Here is a 13,817-nt window from a genome sequence, read left to right on the forward strand (position 1 = left end):
TCAAAATAGCATGATCCCCAACTGGTTTCCCACCAGCAATCATCCATTTGTCCACAAAAAGCAGTAATTTGGTCAGTAATATTCTCTTGTGTCGTATTGCACATGTAAGAGTAACTTCCTGAATGATAGCTCTGTGGGAGACGGTGACTTTTAAAGAAACATTGCTGCTGCTGTTTCACTTCCTTTAATGAGGCCACTTGAGGACATGTGGTTGTTTTTGTCCACATCAGATTCTTATGTTGCAGTCACAAAAGTTTAATGCGCTTCCCGGTGCTGGATTGACGGATCATGTTTGTACCTTCATCTGGATGCTGTCAGCCAACATGAATTAGGGATTTGAACAAGAGGGCAACTGTCAAGCCTCCGTGTCACTGTCGGTATTTTAATGCGATTTTCGTCCATGTACCAAATGAGTTCTGCATCAGTGTGCGCACGCTTTCCTGCCGTATGTGTGAAAACAAACGGATATATTTAGGTTTTGTCTCAACAGCAATTTTCTGGCCTCCCGCTGTTGAAGAGCTATTGAGTGAAAATGTGTTTCGTGTTATTAGGAGGCATGTACCCATCTGAATAATGCATCTTGAACACTGGCTCTTTACGGCAGCATACATAGTAATGTTCAAGGCCGGGCGGTCCGGAATGGCACCGTAATGCGTCGCTCTGTACGCTGTTAAATATAGATGAGAAGTGAAGTGGCTTTCTTCATGAATTACATTATCTACAACGAGTGAAAAGCTGCTGCAAATTCCAGTGGACTAAGACGTTTGGGTTATTCAGGTGTTCGCCGAGACTAACATGGCAAACAATTTCACCCACGCAATCCCACTGGCTGAAGGCCCATGCAAGTCGGAGAGCCAGGCTAGGTTAGTTACCACTAGGTAGCCAAATGTTATACGTGTGTTTAGTGTGATTAAAGTAATCACCTTCAGCACTGCCAATTAGGAGGCAGCAGCATTTGGTGCTCTGGTGTCAAAAGCCAAAGAGGACAATAATTTTTTTTCACATACGTATTGCTCCAGCTCATATTATAGTATTTAAATGTGTGTTGTGTTTATATGCAAACTAGGACATATAATCTTCTTTTAATCAGGTAATCTCACTGAGCGAAGGGAACACATACATGACAAAAGCAAATACAGCGCTAGACACCTCCAAATAATCGAAAGTGAAATCCTTTGCAATTCCTTCCATTTATAAGGTGTGCAGCAGTGTGAGGCGGCCTTCCCAAGTTCAGCATTTACCCGAGGGATAACTAGACTTAAACAGTTCTGAGATCTGCCCCGCTGAGCAGTGTTTTTAAATTAGAAAATGAGGCAAGTTTCACTGAGGCGGCTTTCACAGGAGACCTTTATAAATAAAAATGACAGAAAGTCATTTTCGTTCTGTTACCAGTGAGAATGGACCAACTTTTTCTTTTTGCGATGAACAGGAGATGTCGTTTTGAGGTAAAATGAGCAGCATAAGAATAAATATATCCATAATCAACATGGGTAATAATTAGCTTTTTTTTTTAATCATTCATTCCAAGTGTTAGATTATACAGAGATGTCTGCGAAGTTTGAAGGCAAATAGTAACTAGACACAACTTCTGTTGAAGAGCAGCCAAATGCATACACAAGCAAGCCATCTGCCAAAAATGTATATCCCAAAAATATCTGCATTTTAGGATACTTTGATGTAAGTTTCTTTAAGTTTAGTGAGGGCTATATTGCACATATAATCATCATCTCCTGGTATTTAAGAAACCCCACTATGCTATTTGTTGTAGAGAAACAGAAATCATGATAGTATTGCATGTAAAATGTCAGATTTCTGCTCTGCATTCAGGTGCACCATCAGCTCTAGTTATATCGTAGTTAGTCGGCTGAAAATAAACATGAGGACAACCACCGTGATGACGTTTACTGAAATGAGATTCTGAAATCAGAGAACATTAGCTTTCATTTTCCATTAAAAGTGATCAGATGGAGAAGCTAAATCTGGCAGTCTGGTAAATAAAGCAGCGAGTGAGCAGCCAGAAACCACAGTGGGTTTATCTTCAGTTGATTTCCATTCAGTTTCTTTGCATAAATAAGTGGCTGAGAAGATGATCAGAAGTGAGGATACCCTGTTCTAGTCACATTAATCAGGTTTGTCATGTTTCATGTAAACATCATATCCTTAATAGGAAAAAGACAATGACTAAATGAAATTTTGAGAAAGGATTAAATGTAGTTTAATGACATTAATGATTACCTCTTTTTAAATGGGATAAAACAGAACACAATACAGACAGGTGACAAATTAAAGCTAAAACCAGCAATATTTGCTGCCAGAACAGCTTCAATAACATTGACTTTATTTTCTACAAGTTCCTGGAATTCTACAGCTGTGGTGGAACAACACACTACAAAAAGATATTTCTTCATGTGATGTTTTAATGGCTGTGTTGCAGATCAAGACTGGGCCAAAAGCTCCTATAGGTGCTCACTGAGTTTAGATCTGGAGACTGCAAAGGCTGCAGCACATCATTCACAAAATTTTTATACAAAACCAACTATTCAGTGACCATAAAGTTAAAGGTGATTACTCAGAATAATTTTGTACTGATTTGCGTTCAGTCTTCTAAGTGAACTAGTGGACCCAAACCATGCCAGCAAATTGCCCCTGCAGCATACCAAAACCACCACAACTCCTCACTGTAGGGATGAAGGGTCGAAGTTTTTCCTTTAATTTGCCACCTGCATGTATTTACACACATAGCCTCTTTAAAAGTTAACTACTTGCCTCCTGAAAGATGTTCTGTAATTTGAAATATTTGCTTTCTTTTCACGGAATTCAGTTTTTGTAATGGTCGTGCTGCTCTTTGTCTGTCCAGATTTGGCTGTTATATTCATCCAACTGCTCTGTACATGAGCAAGAGGGGACATTTGGGCTACAAATGCTGGACTTTTCTGAACATAATAATTGAAGGAATTAGAAAGTAGGAGCAGATGACAGGATTGCACGCCTTTTGGGAGACATAATAACTAGTTGAAGAATTTTGGATTCAGCTCCTTCACAGGATAGACTTGTTGTGACACTTCTTATTATGATATCTACACACTTGTTTCTTTATTCTTACTCTCAGATAGTTGTCCTTCACAGTTACAAAAAAAGGTTTGCCGGTTAGCTCTGTGCAATTTGTGATGAGTGTCACCTAGAAACACTGATAAACGTCACCAGAGTAGAAACTGTCAAGTCAGTCAACTAAATCCTCAAGAAATCATCCGTCCATCCATCCTCTATACACCGCTTTATCCTCACTCGGGTCGCGGGGGGACTGGAGCCTATCCCAGCTGACTCGGGCGAAGGCAGAGGACACCCTGGACAGGTCACCAGTCTGTAACAGGGCTACATATACAGACAAACAATCACACTCACATTCACACCTACGGACAATTTAGAGTAGCCAATTAACCTCAGTATGTTTTTGGACTGTGGGAGGAAGCCGGAGTGCCTGGAGAAAACCCACACATGCACAGGGAGAACATGCAAACTCTATGCAGAAAGATCCCAGGCCCTGGCCGGGATTTGAACCGGGGATCTTCTTGCTGCAAGGCGAAAGTGCTAATCACTACGCCACTGTGTAGCCTCTCAAGAAATCAACAATTAAAAAACAAATATTGGTTTATAATACAGTCCCACAACCCTGTAAATCAAGTTTGTTCAAATTTACCTCTGTTTATCTTTAAGACAACCCAAAATCTATCAAACTTGCTTTTTAAACCTAATATTCTTAGAAAAGAAAGCTAATTTTTTTCAATGTGTCGGTGTTTAAAAAGTCACCTAGACATGAGGAGGTGGTTATTTAGAGAGATTATTACTCATTACCATAGATTTTACTACTTTTTATGAGAACCTCACCTGTTATTTTCACTTTCACAGCTTGTAGAACACTTTCTTATACTGAGTTTTGTTGTTTACTGCAATGATTTCCAATGGTGACCTTGATATTTTCAATGCAGCACACCACAGATTTTTACACTGTCTACTCTTTGTTTTGGTTCTTTATAATGGTTGGTAATTATTTTTTGGAAATCACAGATAAAGTCTATTAATTCACAGTTTTTACATTTCCATTTTACCAACACTAAGCAGCACTGAGTGAAAGGAACCTTTGAGGTGAAGAGTCTACTCAAGAGCCAGACTCAAATCCAAAAAACTGAGAATTTAAATTTTGTCCATCGTTTGCTGAGCCACTGGTGCACCATGCACAATCCAATATTTCTGCATGAATGATGCATGAGGTAACACTGTTCAATGTGGGAGAGGAGCAAATGAGGAAAAGGCAGAACAGAAGAAGGGATGGAAAAGAGAGCCATTTAGCATCCAAAAATGGGACAATGAGGAATTAGAAGGTGCGGTATTTACTGTATAGGCAGTTCTATAAGGTTTGGGATGAGGAGTCTTTTCCTTCTTCATGTGGAAATGACTCTGGGTTTCATATCACAAGACTAACTTGCAAGCAAGGAGCTTTAAACTCTTTTCTGTCGACTGCACAAAGGTTAGATCTGACTCTGTAATTGGAAAAAGATGTAGATATTATTTACATTATAGGCGGATATTAAATATGCTGCTACAGTTCTCTGACATTAAAAATGTTAGATGAAAGACTGACTGCAGAATATTAAAAAAAAAATACATATTACATTTTCTGTCCATTTCACAGTAGCTGGGGAGATTTCCTTATTTTGATTGGTTCGCTCTATACAGCAACTCAGCAACTTTACATTTAAATTACCTCAAACTTGGTGGGTTCATTGCTCCAAGCTCAAGAAAGTGAACTGTCAAGTTAGAAATCATCCGTGGTCACTTGTGGTACCTTTTCATAGTTCTCAGTGGAACTTTACTGGCTGTGGGTGGAGCCTCAGTTGCCCTCGTTGCCAGGAAACATCATCAAACACAAGAGCATGATGTCATATTCAAGCCAAGATGCTACATGGAATCTCAGTCTCTGTCCAAGTCATTGTTTGTGTCGAGTTAAATGAATCACAGCCGCATTTGTACAAGGTTTATAGAGTGTGTTTACGCTACAGGGACAGCTGAGAAAAAAGTCCTGACACAAGAAATAAATAAAAATCAGGGAGGAAACTGTATTTTCCATGACAGTGGAAAATATCACCTATATCATACTGTATGTTTTTACACAGATGTAGGATTTTCAATGACAATGATCAGCCAAACCATACAATGACTTTGCTCTTTTCATTTTTTATAACTGACTAAATTGAAGAAAAAAAATGATCTGGAGTTTCCCTATCCTCCTTTCTTCTTGCTGTCAGGTCTTCAAAAGCTCTTGATGATTTCCTTTACGAGTTTCATAGTAAGAAATATTTGAATCTCTACTTTTCTGGAATCCTTAAGCAAGAAAGAAAAGAAAGTAACATATATCTCAACTACATATATACACATGCTATACAATATACAGTTTACATGTTATAAACATACTAGTGTGTGCTACTGAAATTACTGCATACATGACGGAGTCCTTCAGAATCTGATTGCACAACATTATTCCAGATCTTCATGTACAGTAGGTAAAGTATAATCACATTAAAGTCACTTTATATCAGAGCATTATTAACATACTATGTAAAGCAGCACTAATATATTTTTATATTAATAATGAACCAATTGACTGAGAATAATGTGGAAAATGTGACTCATAGAGATATAGAAAACAGTGCAGTTTTTAGTTAATTTTGTTTGTTGTTTTTTTTTTTCAGAATGATTTTGTCCATTCAGTTTGAGTTCTAATGTGTCTTATTCTAAATCTTCTTTTTTTTTTCTTTTACCCAGTCATTTTTAGGCACTTGTGTATATATTTTGCATTTATTTTTTAAAAAAGTGTTTTTTTTCTTACATGAATAATGTGCTTACCTCATTTTACTTCTATGAAAATGTCAGTTTCTTGGTTCTATTGTCAGTTATGCAGCAGTATTTCGCCATAGTTTTGGAACATTAGTTACATTTGCATCCATGTGCATCACACCACACCAAGCCATGATGACAGACACCTGCAAGTGCTTTGAATCTGCAATTTGTGTGGCTTCAAAATGTGATTTGAGTGGTCAAATCAGAACCAGACACAATGTTCCGGTACAAGTTATCAGATGCTGATCTGCCCATTCAAGTCATCCCATAATCTTTTGACAAATGGAACAACAGTGTAACCACTTGTCATTGCATCATTTTAGGTAATCCAAAATAAAAATCTCCTTTTCAGTTGAGAAAGCAAAGTAAACACACTCAAGCTGGAGTAGGCAGATGTTGTTTTTTTGGTTGGTTGGTTTTATTGGTATAACCATGCAAAAGTTCTATAATAGCCATTCAACGTTGTGTAGTTTAAGTGATTTTTAGAGGAAACTTGACTTCTGTACCTACTCTTGGCTCTGTTTTCAGTCTTTAGAAAAGTTATTTCAAGATGTAAGACTTTGGACGATAATATGATGTTTTTACTTACTTTTTTCCCCTTACTAGGAGGATGTGGCAGTGCAATTTGTTAAAAAGAGAGCAGAGTTTGAATCCTGTGTGAAGCTACATGAATGTTGAGCTTTTTTGTGTGTTTAAAGCATGTGGCCATGCTCATCTTGGCAAGAAATTCTCAGGGCATAAAAGGGAGAATGAAAAGTTAGAGGGGGAGGTTTTATTTATTTATTTTTATTTTTTGCAGATTTCTGTCTACAAAGGTTTTAGGTTCTTAGTGAACCCAAGAAGTGCTTGCTTTTGGAGACATTGATGTCCTTCAAGGTGATTCTGTTTTTACGTTCTAACAGGAAGTATATGCAAGCGGAGACATTCGTACTCCTTCAAAGTAGATTTCAGTTGGCTGTCAATCTAAACCTTCTTTTGCAAAATGTTGTGCAGTTTTATGTTTACCAAAATGATAGCAGGCATAATAAATTCAAACTTTCTGTTATGGATTATTATAGGACTCTACCAATATAAACTACTTTTCTCTTCCCTCAACTTTTCATTTCAGAGAACAAAAGCGAATGTTGTAGTTTAGAGAGGTTGGTGTATGTGAAGGGTCAGTGGCAAGATCTCTCTCAAATATTCTCACCCTCACTGTTTACCAGAAGGTTGTGTTGCTTCCTGCATTCAGAGGTCCAAGCCCTCCAGTTATTATGTTACCGATGGAGCCCTGCCATCAGTGTGCGCTGTCCATTGTGAAGCTAAGCCTCCCATAATCTGGATGGGGCATTTAGCCATTTGGAATGCATGCAGATAGACAGATTTGCAGTGGTTAAATATAGGCTAGGCTACAGCTCTGAATGCTAATGATGATGCTTGAGGTGTTTTCCTGCACTTGTGGCCATTAAAATGATAATGTGGCATCTGCTAACCAACTGCCCTTTACTTTCGTTTAATACAGTCATTGTTCATTCATTCAGTTCTTGTATTAGAGCAAATACAACTCAAGCAATGTCTGCATTTAGTAACAGTGATGCCCAGTAATGCAGTAAGGAAGTGGATGGAGAAAGACACGAGCTGCTGACGTTAACATTCTTTATAATCTGACACTGCTGTCTCTCTTTGTCATGCAGTTGGTGCTGCCAGAATACTCCATCCATGGACTGTTCTGCATTATGTTCCTGTGTGCACAAGAGTGGCTGACTGTGGGCCTCAACATCCCTCTGCTCTTCTACAACACGTGGAGGTAACTATTCAATCCAGTCACACCTTGTTTATGTGTAAGTGAGTTCAGTGTGCATTCTAAAATGTATGTCCTCGTTTCTTGTTTGGCATCTTTTGATTGAGATCCTGACATATGGATTAAAAGCTCAAGTTGGTAATAGTCTGCATTTGAATTATTGTTAGCGAATCTGATTAAAAAAGGTCCAAACCCATGTTTTCTTCCTTCTAACATTTACTAGGCAAGGAGCTAATCCTGCTGCTGTAAAATCTAACTAGACTGACATACATATGTATAACTCTCCAGCTGGAAATAGCACCAGACAGATGTGTTGTTTTCTGTTGTTTTAGCAAACTGCCCACAAACTGCAGTGATTGACTCTGCTAGGAAATTTCTGGGCTTGTTTTTAAAACTAGCCATACTGTCACTTGATAGACAGACATTAGAATCTCGCCTCAGACATCACACATTTGCCGCTGGTAATGCTGCCTAGCAACAGGACCTCAACTCACAGGGGCTCCATCAAAGGTAAAGGCCTCATAAAGATCCGACAAAAAGCCACGAATCCTTCAGTTTTCTGCTGCGCTTCTTCGACTCGACAACAAAACGCCCACCAAGTTTAAACCAGGTCAGATGTACACACACATGCACACACACATTTTGAGATTCCTGGAATTATGCTTAGACAAGACAAAATAATTAGGTTTTTATCTCTGAGAAAGTTACTATTGTGATTTTTGTAATAAAGGCAATATCTCACAAACAGAAATGCTCTTTAAAGCTCTTTAATGTTAGTGTATTAGTGCTATTTTTGATATATTTTTAATGTTAAAGAATACTGTATTTAAAAATATTTTCCTTTACTGATTTAACTCTAGACTCTTCTTCCTCTCTGCCAGTATACACCCCAACAACATTCACAAATGAGGTCTGTAAGAAGCGAAACCCGAGTCCTATTTTCTATTAACTCAGATCTTATCATCTGGACCACTGTAGCAAAAGGAAAATATTCAGGGATGCTTTGATATCAGCTTACAATATTAAAAAGAAAGGGGACGGATGGCATCACTCCCCCAGCCTCATTCACCATTTCCAAAGGAAATTCTGCCTGAGGGAAGGTCACAAAGAATTGAGGAATTGATCGACACTGCATCCGATGGCAGTATGGAACACAGGCCCCATATTTTTAAATTACAGATAGTGTTGGTGTTTTATTTATGTCGTATTAATCACTGATAGTCAATGCATATTTCTTTGTATTCTTTTGGAAAATAGTCATGTGATAGCTGGGTGACTAGTCAGGGAACAAATGTAGTGGCAGTAAGGCTTGATCAGAAAGCGTCTCCAAAAGTTTAAGTTTCTGCATCTCCAGAATACTAGCAACCCCAGAGGTTCCAAACTGATCAGGTTCATCAGCATTTTAAAAAAAAATCTCAATGTTAGAGGGCCTGGAACACCTAAGAGAGTGTGGACACAAGTCACAAACATGGCAGAAATTGTACTTTTTCAAATAAAAATGTAATAGAAAAGTTACAACTGGTTACAAATATGTTTCAACTTTCATATAAACAATTTAATTTTTTTCTGACATTCAAAAAGGTGATAAATCTACTTTATGTTTATTCATAATGGGGGATTGTAGTGTACCAAGCATCCCTAATAGGTTTTAATACCATTAATATACATAGGAGGAGTTAAGTATTAGCAACACTTCACAATGTATCGCAGCCTAGTACACCAAAGCCACCATCAACTAGAGCACAGAATTATCAGCCTATTGAGAGTTGAAAATGCAGAGATCTTGTAAAAGTAGAATTTGTGGCAGAGCTGGTGTATTTGATTGTATTAGTATGCACAGATGTTACTAATAAAATATTTAGTGGGTCTTTAATGTCACTTCCAAGAGACTTAAAGAGTTAGCCACTCTGATCTGAACAAACGTTACTGATGGAACTAAATGGTGCGTTTGTTTAGGACTATTTTCAGGTGTGGATTAATACATATTTGGTGCACTGGTGAAGAGTTATTGCAGCAGGATGGTTGAGTCAAAATAAGCTACAGTGCGTGTGTTCGTGGTAGTGAAGGAACATGTCATCTTGTGCAACGGTGTGGCTCGCTGATGTGTTTTGAATAGTCTTTTGGCAGCTATGGGCTAGAGAAGTGAGATGCATCAGGCGTCGAAACAGCAATAGTTGGGAGAAGGAATGTTTTATTGTTGGTTTATGGAATTTGTCTGCGATGGAAAAAAAGATGATTAGGGGATTTATTATTCAGGAGCACTGCAGAAAAAGTGACAGAAGAGATAAGCTGCTTTGGTTTTTATTCAAAGCTTGCATGTCTTGAGTCTCCTGCTGACCTTACTGCACAGCCTGATGTCTTTCTGAGGACATGCGAAGCTCTGATGGAAATTCGTGGTTAAAGCAAGTATATCGGTGTTCTAACACTTCTCGAATCTCCGAGAGGCAGCATCTGAAAAATGGGTCACCACTCAGTGATCTTCCGATTTCCTTTTTTTTTTTTTTTTTGTCTGTTGTCTTTGTTGCTGTTCCCTCCCTGCTGGTCGCTGGGTTAGTTGTGGACTGCTGGCAGCCTGATTGGTTCAAGCTCATGTGCTCAGCTGGTTGAAGTTAGAGACGAAGAGGGGAGGAGAGGAAGAGGAGAGAAAAACATCTTGCTGTCTCATTAACTCGAGACTGTGCCAGATCCCCACCGGCTACAGATGCTGCAGCTGAGAGATGAGAGGACAAGGAAAGGAAGAGAGTGTAAGACGGAGACAGAGAAGGCTGGAAAACGAAGCAGGGAGTAGAAGGAGGCAGGAGGGAAAGTCAGTGAGTGATGGCTGGGAGATCCAATATTGACAAGGTGATTCAGAGGAGAGCTGGAGAGGGAGGGTTGCTCTCTGTGCATGTGTGTCGGTGCGTGCAAACCTTCTCCATGTCCATGTGATGCTGTGCAGATTTTACAGATGTTGATGGGAAGTCTCCTTTAAGACGCAAGACTGACAACTCTGCTAGAAAAATTCGAGCCAAGGCAGCTGAGTTTGAACAACTTGTCAGTGTCAGCTAAAAGGACCAACCAGGCAGGCTTTGACCTGCTCATTACAGACTCATTAGGGGTTCATGGCAATGGTTTTTGAAGTTCTTCACAAACCTCAGGCGAATGAAGACATTTAGTTTTAAAGGGTTAGCTTACCCAAATGAAACCTACTTTTCCCTACCTCTAATATTTTTGCCAACTGTGTGGTTTGGCAATTTTGCTTAGATTTTATTCAGGTCCAGTGATGAGGACAGTGAAAGTCAAGATCAATTCATCTATCCTACTTCCATATTTCTGCAAGTGTGTACATATATTAATATTATTATATTAATTTTGTCATCTTCCCAAGTCTGCAAGGATCCACACTGACCCTTCTATAGATGCCTGTATGCATTCCAAAATTTATTGCAGAATGCATTGCAAGCGTTTCAGTATCGCATGCACCAGGAATCTTGATGTCTGTTCATAAATCCACTTCAAATCAAAACAAAGTTCCCTAACCTAACTGCAGAACTTGCACAATGCTCACCAGGTTTTAAAGTTTTCTCCAGTGTCAAGTAATCTACAGAAGGATGTCAGTACATCTATGGGTACACTGTAAACAAGAACTGCTAACAGCTTATTCTGCAGATTTTGTGAACAAATGTCAACAAGTTTCGATTGTTTTTTAATAAAATAAAATAGCACTGCCATCTCACAGTTTTGTCCCTGACTGCTGGCTTGCTTGACATTTGATAGTTAGTATGCTGTAATGACTGTCAACACTTGTTATGGGGATGGCTAGAGGCGACAGCTAAGAGCCAGATTCAGTCCAGAAACTTGAGAAATACAGTTTGGCCCTGAGTTTGCTGAAATACTGGGGCACCTTGCAAGATCCAGTGTTTTTGTATGATTTTTGTACAGTATTATGTGAATAGTAAAATAATGAAGAAGAAATATTGGAATGAGCTATAGACAAGGGGTAATGGAAAGAGGTGGAAATGGGAAAGTAGGCATTTATCTAGTAGTGCCAATTTGTCCAAATGTAACAGGTGTTGCAAAAATGCTGGTGATTGTTGTGGGATATTGTTTCTGGAAATGCGTGCTATTCCAGAATGTTCTTTAGGCTCCACTAATGACACCCCATTCACCTCCAGTAGCATTAGAAATCTCAGATCACCTCTGCATATCAAATCATAATGACTATCTGATTGTTGTTGTTTTTTTGATAAATTTGAGTAAATTGACTTTTTAATTAGATCGCTGGCAACCTAGACTTTTAAGGCAAACATGGACCAAAAGTGAGGGATGTTATTATGAATATGATTCAGGCACACTGAGCAATCATCAGACCAAGTTGGATGGACCTGTCTGGGTCTTTTACCGATGTCAATTGATGACAGAGATTGCTACTTTAGTGTTTCCAGAGGGTGCACACTGGTTAGTTTTAGCTTAACTTGGCTTTAGTGAAGTCACTTACAGTTCCTCCTGCAAGCCTTGCATTCCTACATAGCAAGTGCAAGGTGCCAGTTTAAATAGTTGGCATGCTTATGGAATTTTTGGAATCATCTACCCCTAGAAGTTGTTGTTGTTGTACATTTACTAAAGCTCAGTACACATCTGACAACAAGCCTTAACCTGAAAAGACAAGACAAACCACAAATTAAGGCAAAACTAACAGATTTTAGAATTTCACTGGTCAGGAAGGAGCATAAATCTAACAGTCCAATACACAGTGAATGCCGAGATGGTAGTGAGTGGAAGTTCCGGTGGTACACAACACCAAAGATCCTAAGAGAACAGCTGTTCTCACATAATCTAGCACCAAAGCAATTGGCAGCTTGTGTTTTTAATTCTGCAGGATGATTTGCCCTTGAAAATTTTCGGAAAAAGACTAACTGACAGTTGTGTAGGTCTGTAAGGGCCGAGTCAGTGTTGTCAGATGAAGCTTACTTCAGGAAAAGCCGTTTATTCAGGTGACGTCACACAGTCACTGATGTGAGCTGCAAATATGTGTTAAATAATCCTTATGAGTACAGCTGAATCTGATGACTGAGCAGTAAAATACATTATTTATGATATGGTATATACTTACGTTACAGTATAAACAGTATAGGCAGAGCACCATGAGCACACTAACGAAAAGATGGGGAAACAATATTATATGGACAATCTAAATCTACAGGTAGAAAAAAATAGTGGTATGAGCAGTACAAACACTGTAAATAGTACAGGCAGTATGAGCAGCATAATGCAGTTTATCCACAGTATGAACAGTACAAACACTACAAACAAGGAATATAGGTTGAGATTGAAGATACATGCAGTTCAGGATGAGCATGGATGGAGATGTTGTTCCTTCCTGACTGTCAGAGCTGTGAATGCTGATGACAGCGATCTTTATATGTTGTCTGTCCAGTCTTTTTAGGTTTCAGCTAGTCTTCACGAGTGTCCTAAGCTTCAGATGTTATAGTTAGAGTACCTGGAAGAGGTTGTTCTGGGATGTCTCAACATGTTTCTTGAAACATTTGAGACCTCTGAACTTTGATGTTCGTATTAGCTGTTGCTTTGGTGCAATGCCAAGTCTGATGCTTCCACTGACCCTCAGACATGAAGGAGAAACAGTCAGACCTCTATTAAATAAAACCTGCAGTGATGTAACTGACACCAGGTCCATCCAAGGGATATTTCCTTGTGTGTTTTAAAAACACAAGTTTTTGCCAAAATAAAATCTCGCAATATGTGAATGCGGGGGGTGTAGAGGAAAATTCCAAGGAAGGCTGGCCAATGTGGAGCTACAGTGACTTAAAATGCTTCGATTGCCAGCTGAATCCTGAACAAAGTCTGAGTGTGTGTGTATGTGTGCGTGTGTGTGCTTTGAGAGGTTTCTCCACATTCAGCATCTCTACATGTGTGTCAAATGATCTTTTCTCCTTGTTTTGTCTGTGACTTTTGCTGAGAGTAGTAAATGATGTCAATATTTGCTGTTCATTAATAATGACATTTTTATTGTCCAATTGTATGTAGTAGATTGTAAGCTATGGACTAACCTCGTTTACCTCCTCATCAGCCATCTATGCATGTATTTTTTGTGGAAGTACATGCGATCTATACTCAGCGACTCATTGCAAAGCCCTTGTGTGAT

At 38.9% G+C, this 13,817-nt stretch overlaps 1 protein-coding gene and 1 long non-coding RNA gene across 2 annotated transcripts in view; one reads left to right on the forward strand and one right to left on the reverse strand.

Moving 5' to 3' along the window:
* Nucleotides 1–13,817, reverse strand: part of LOC127537692 (uncharacterized) — a 185,308-nt gene that overhangs the window by 161,444 nt on the left and 10,047 nt on the right. The gene's annotated exons all lie outside the window — the stretch shown is intronic.
* Nucleotides 1–13,817, forward strand: part of cnih3 (cornichon family AMPA receptor auxiliary protein 3) — a 118,377-nt gene that overhangs the window by 88,221 nt on the left and 16,339 nt on the right. Inside the window, 1 exon segment of the mRNA XM_022216162.2 lies at nucleotides 7,569–7,681. Within this exon segment, the coding sequence (XP_022071854.2) occupies nucleotides 7,569–7,681 (113 nt within the window).

This window comes from Acanthochromis polyacanthus, chromosome 16 (assembly GCF_021347895.1).
Source record: "Acanthochromis polyacanthus isolate Apoly-LR-REF ecotype Palm Island chromosome 16, KAUST_Apoly_ChrSc, whole genome shotgun sequence".
In the NCBI taxonomy this organism is placed as follows: domain Eukaryota; kingdom Metazoa; phylum Chordata; class Actinopteri; family Pomacentridae; genus Acanthochromis; species Acanthochromis polyacanthus.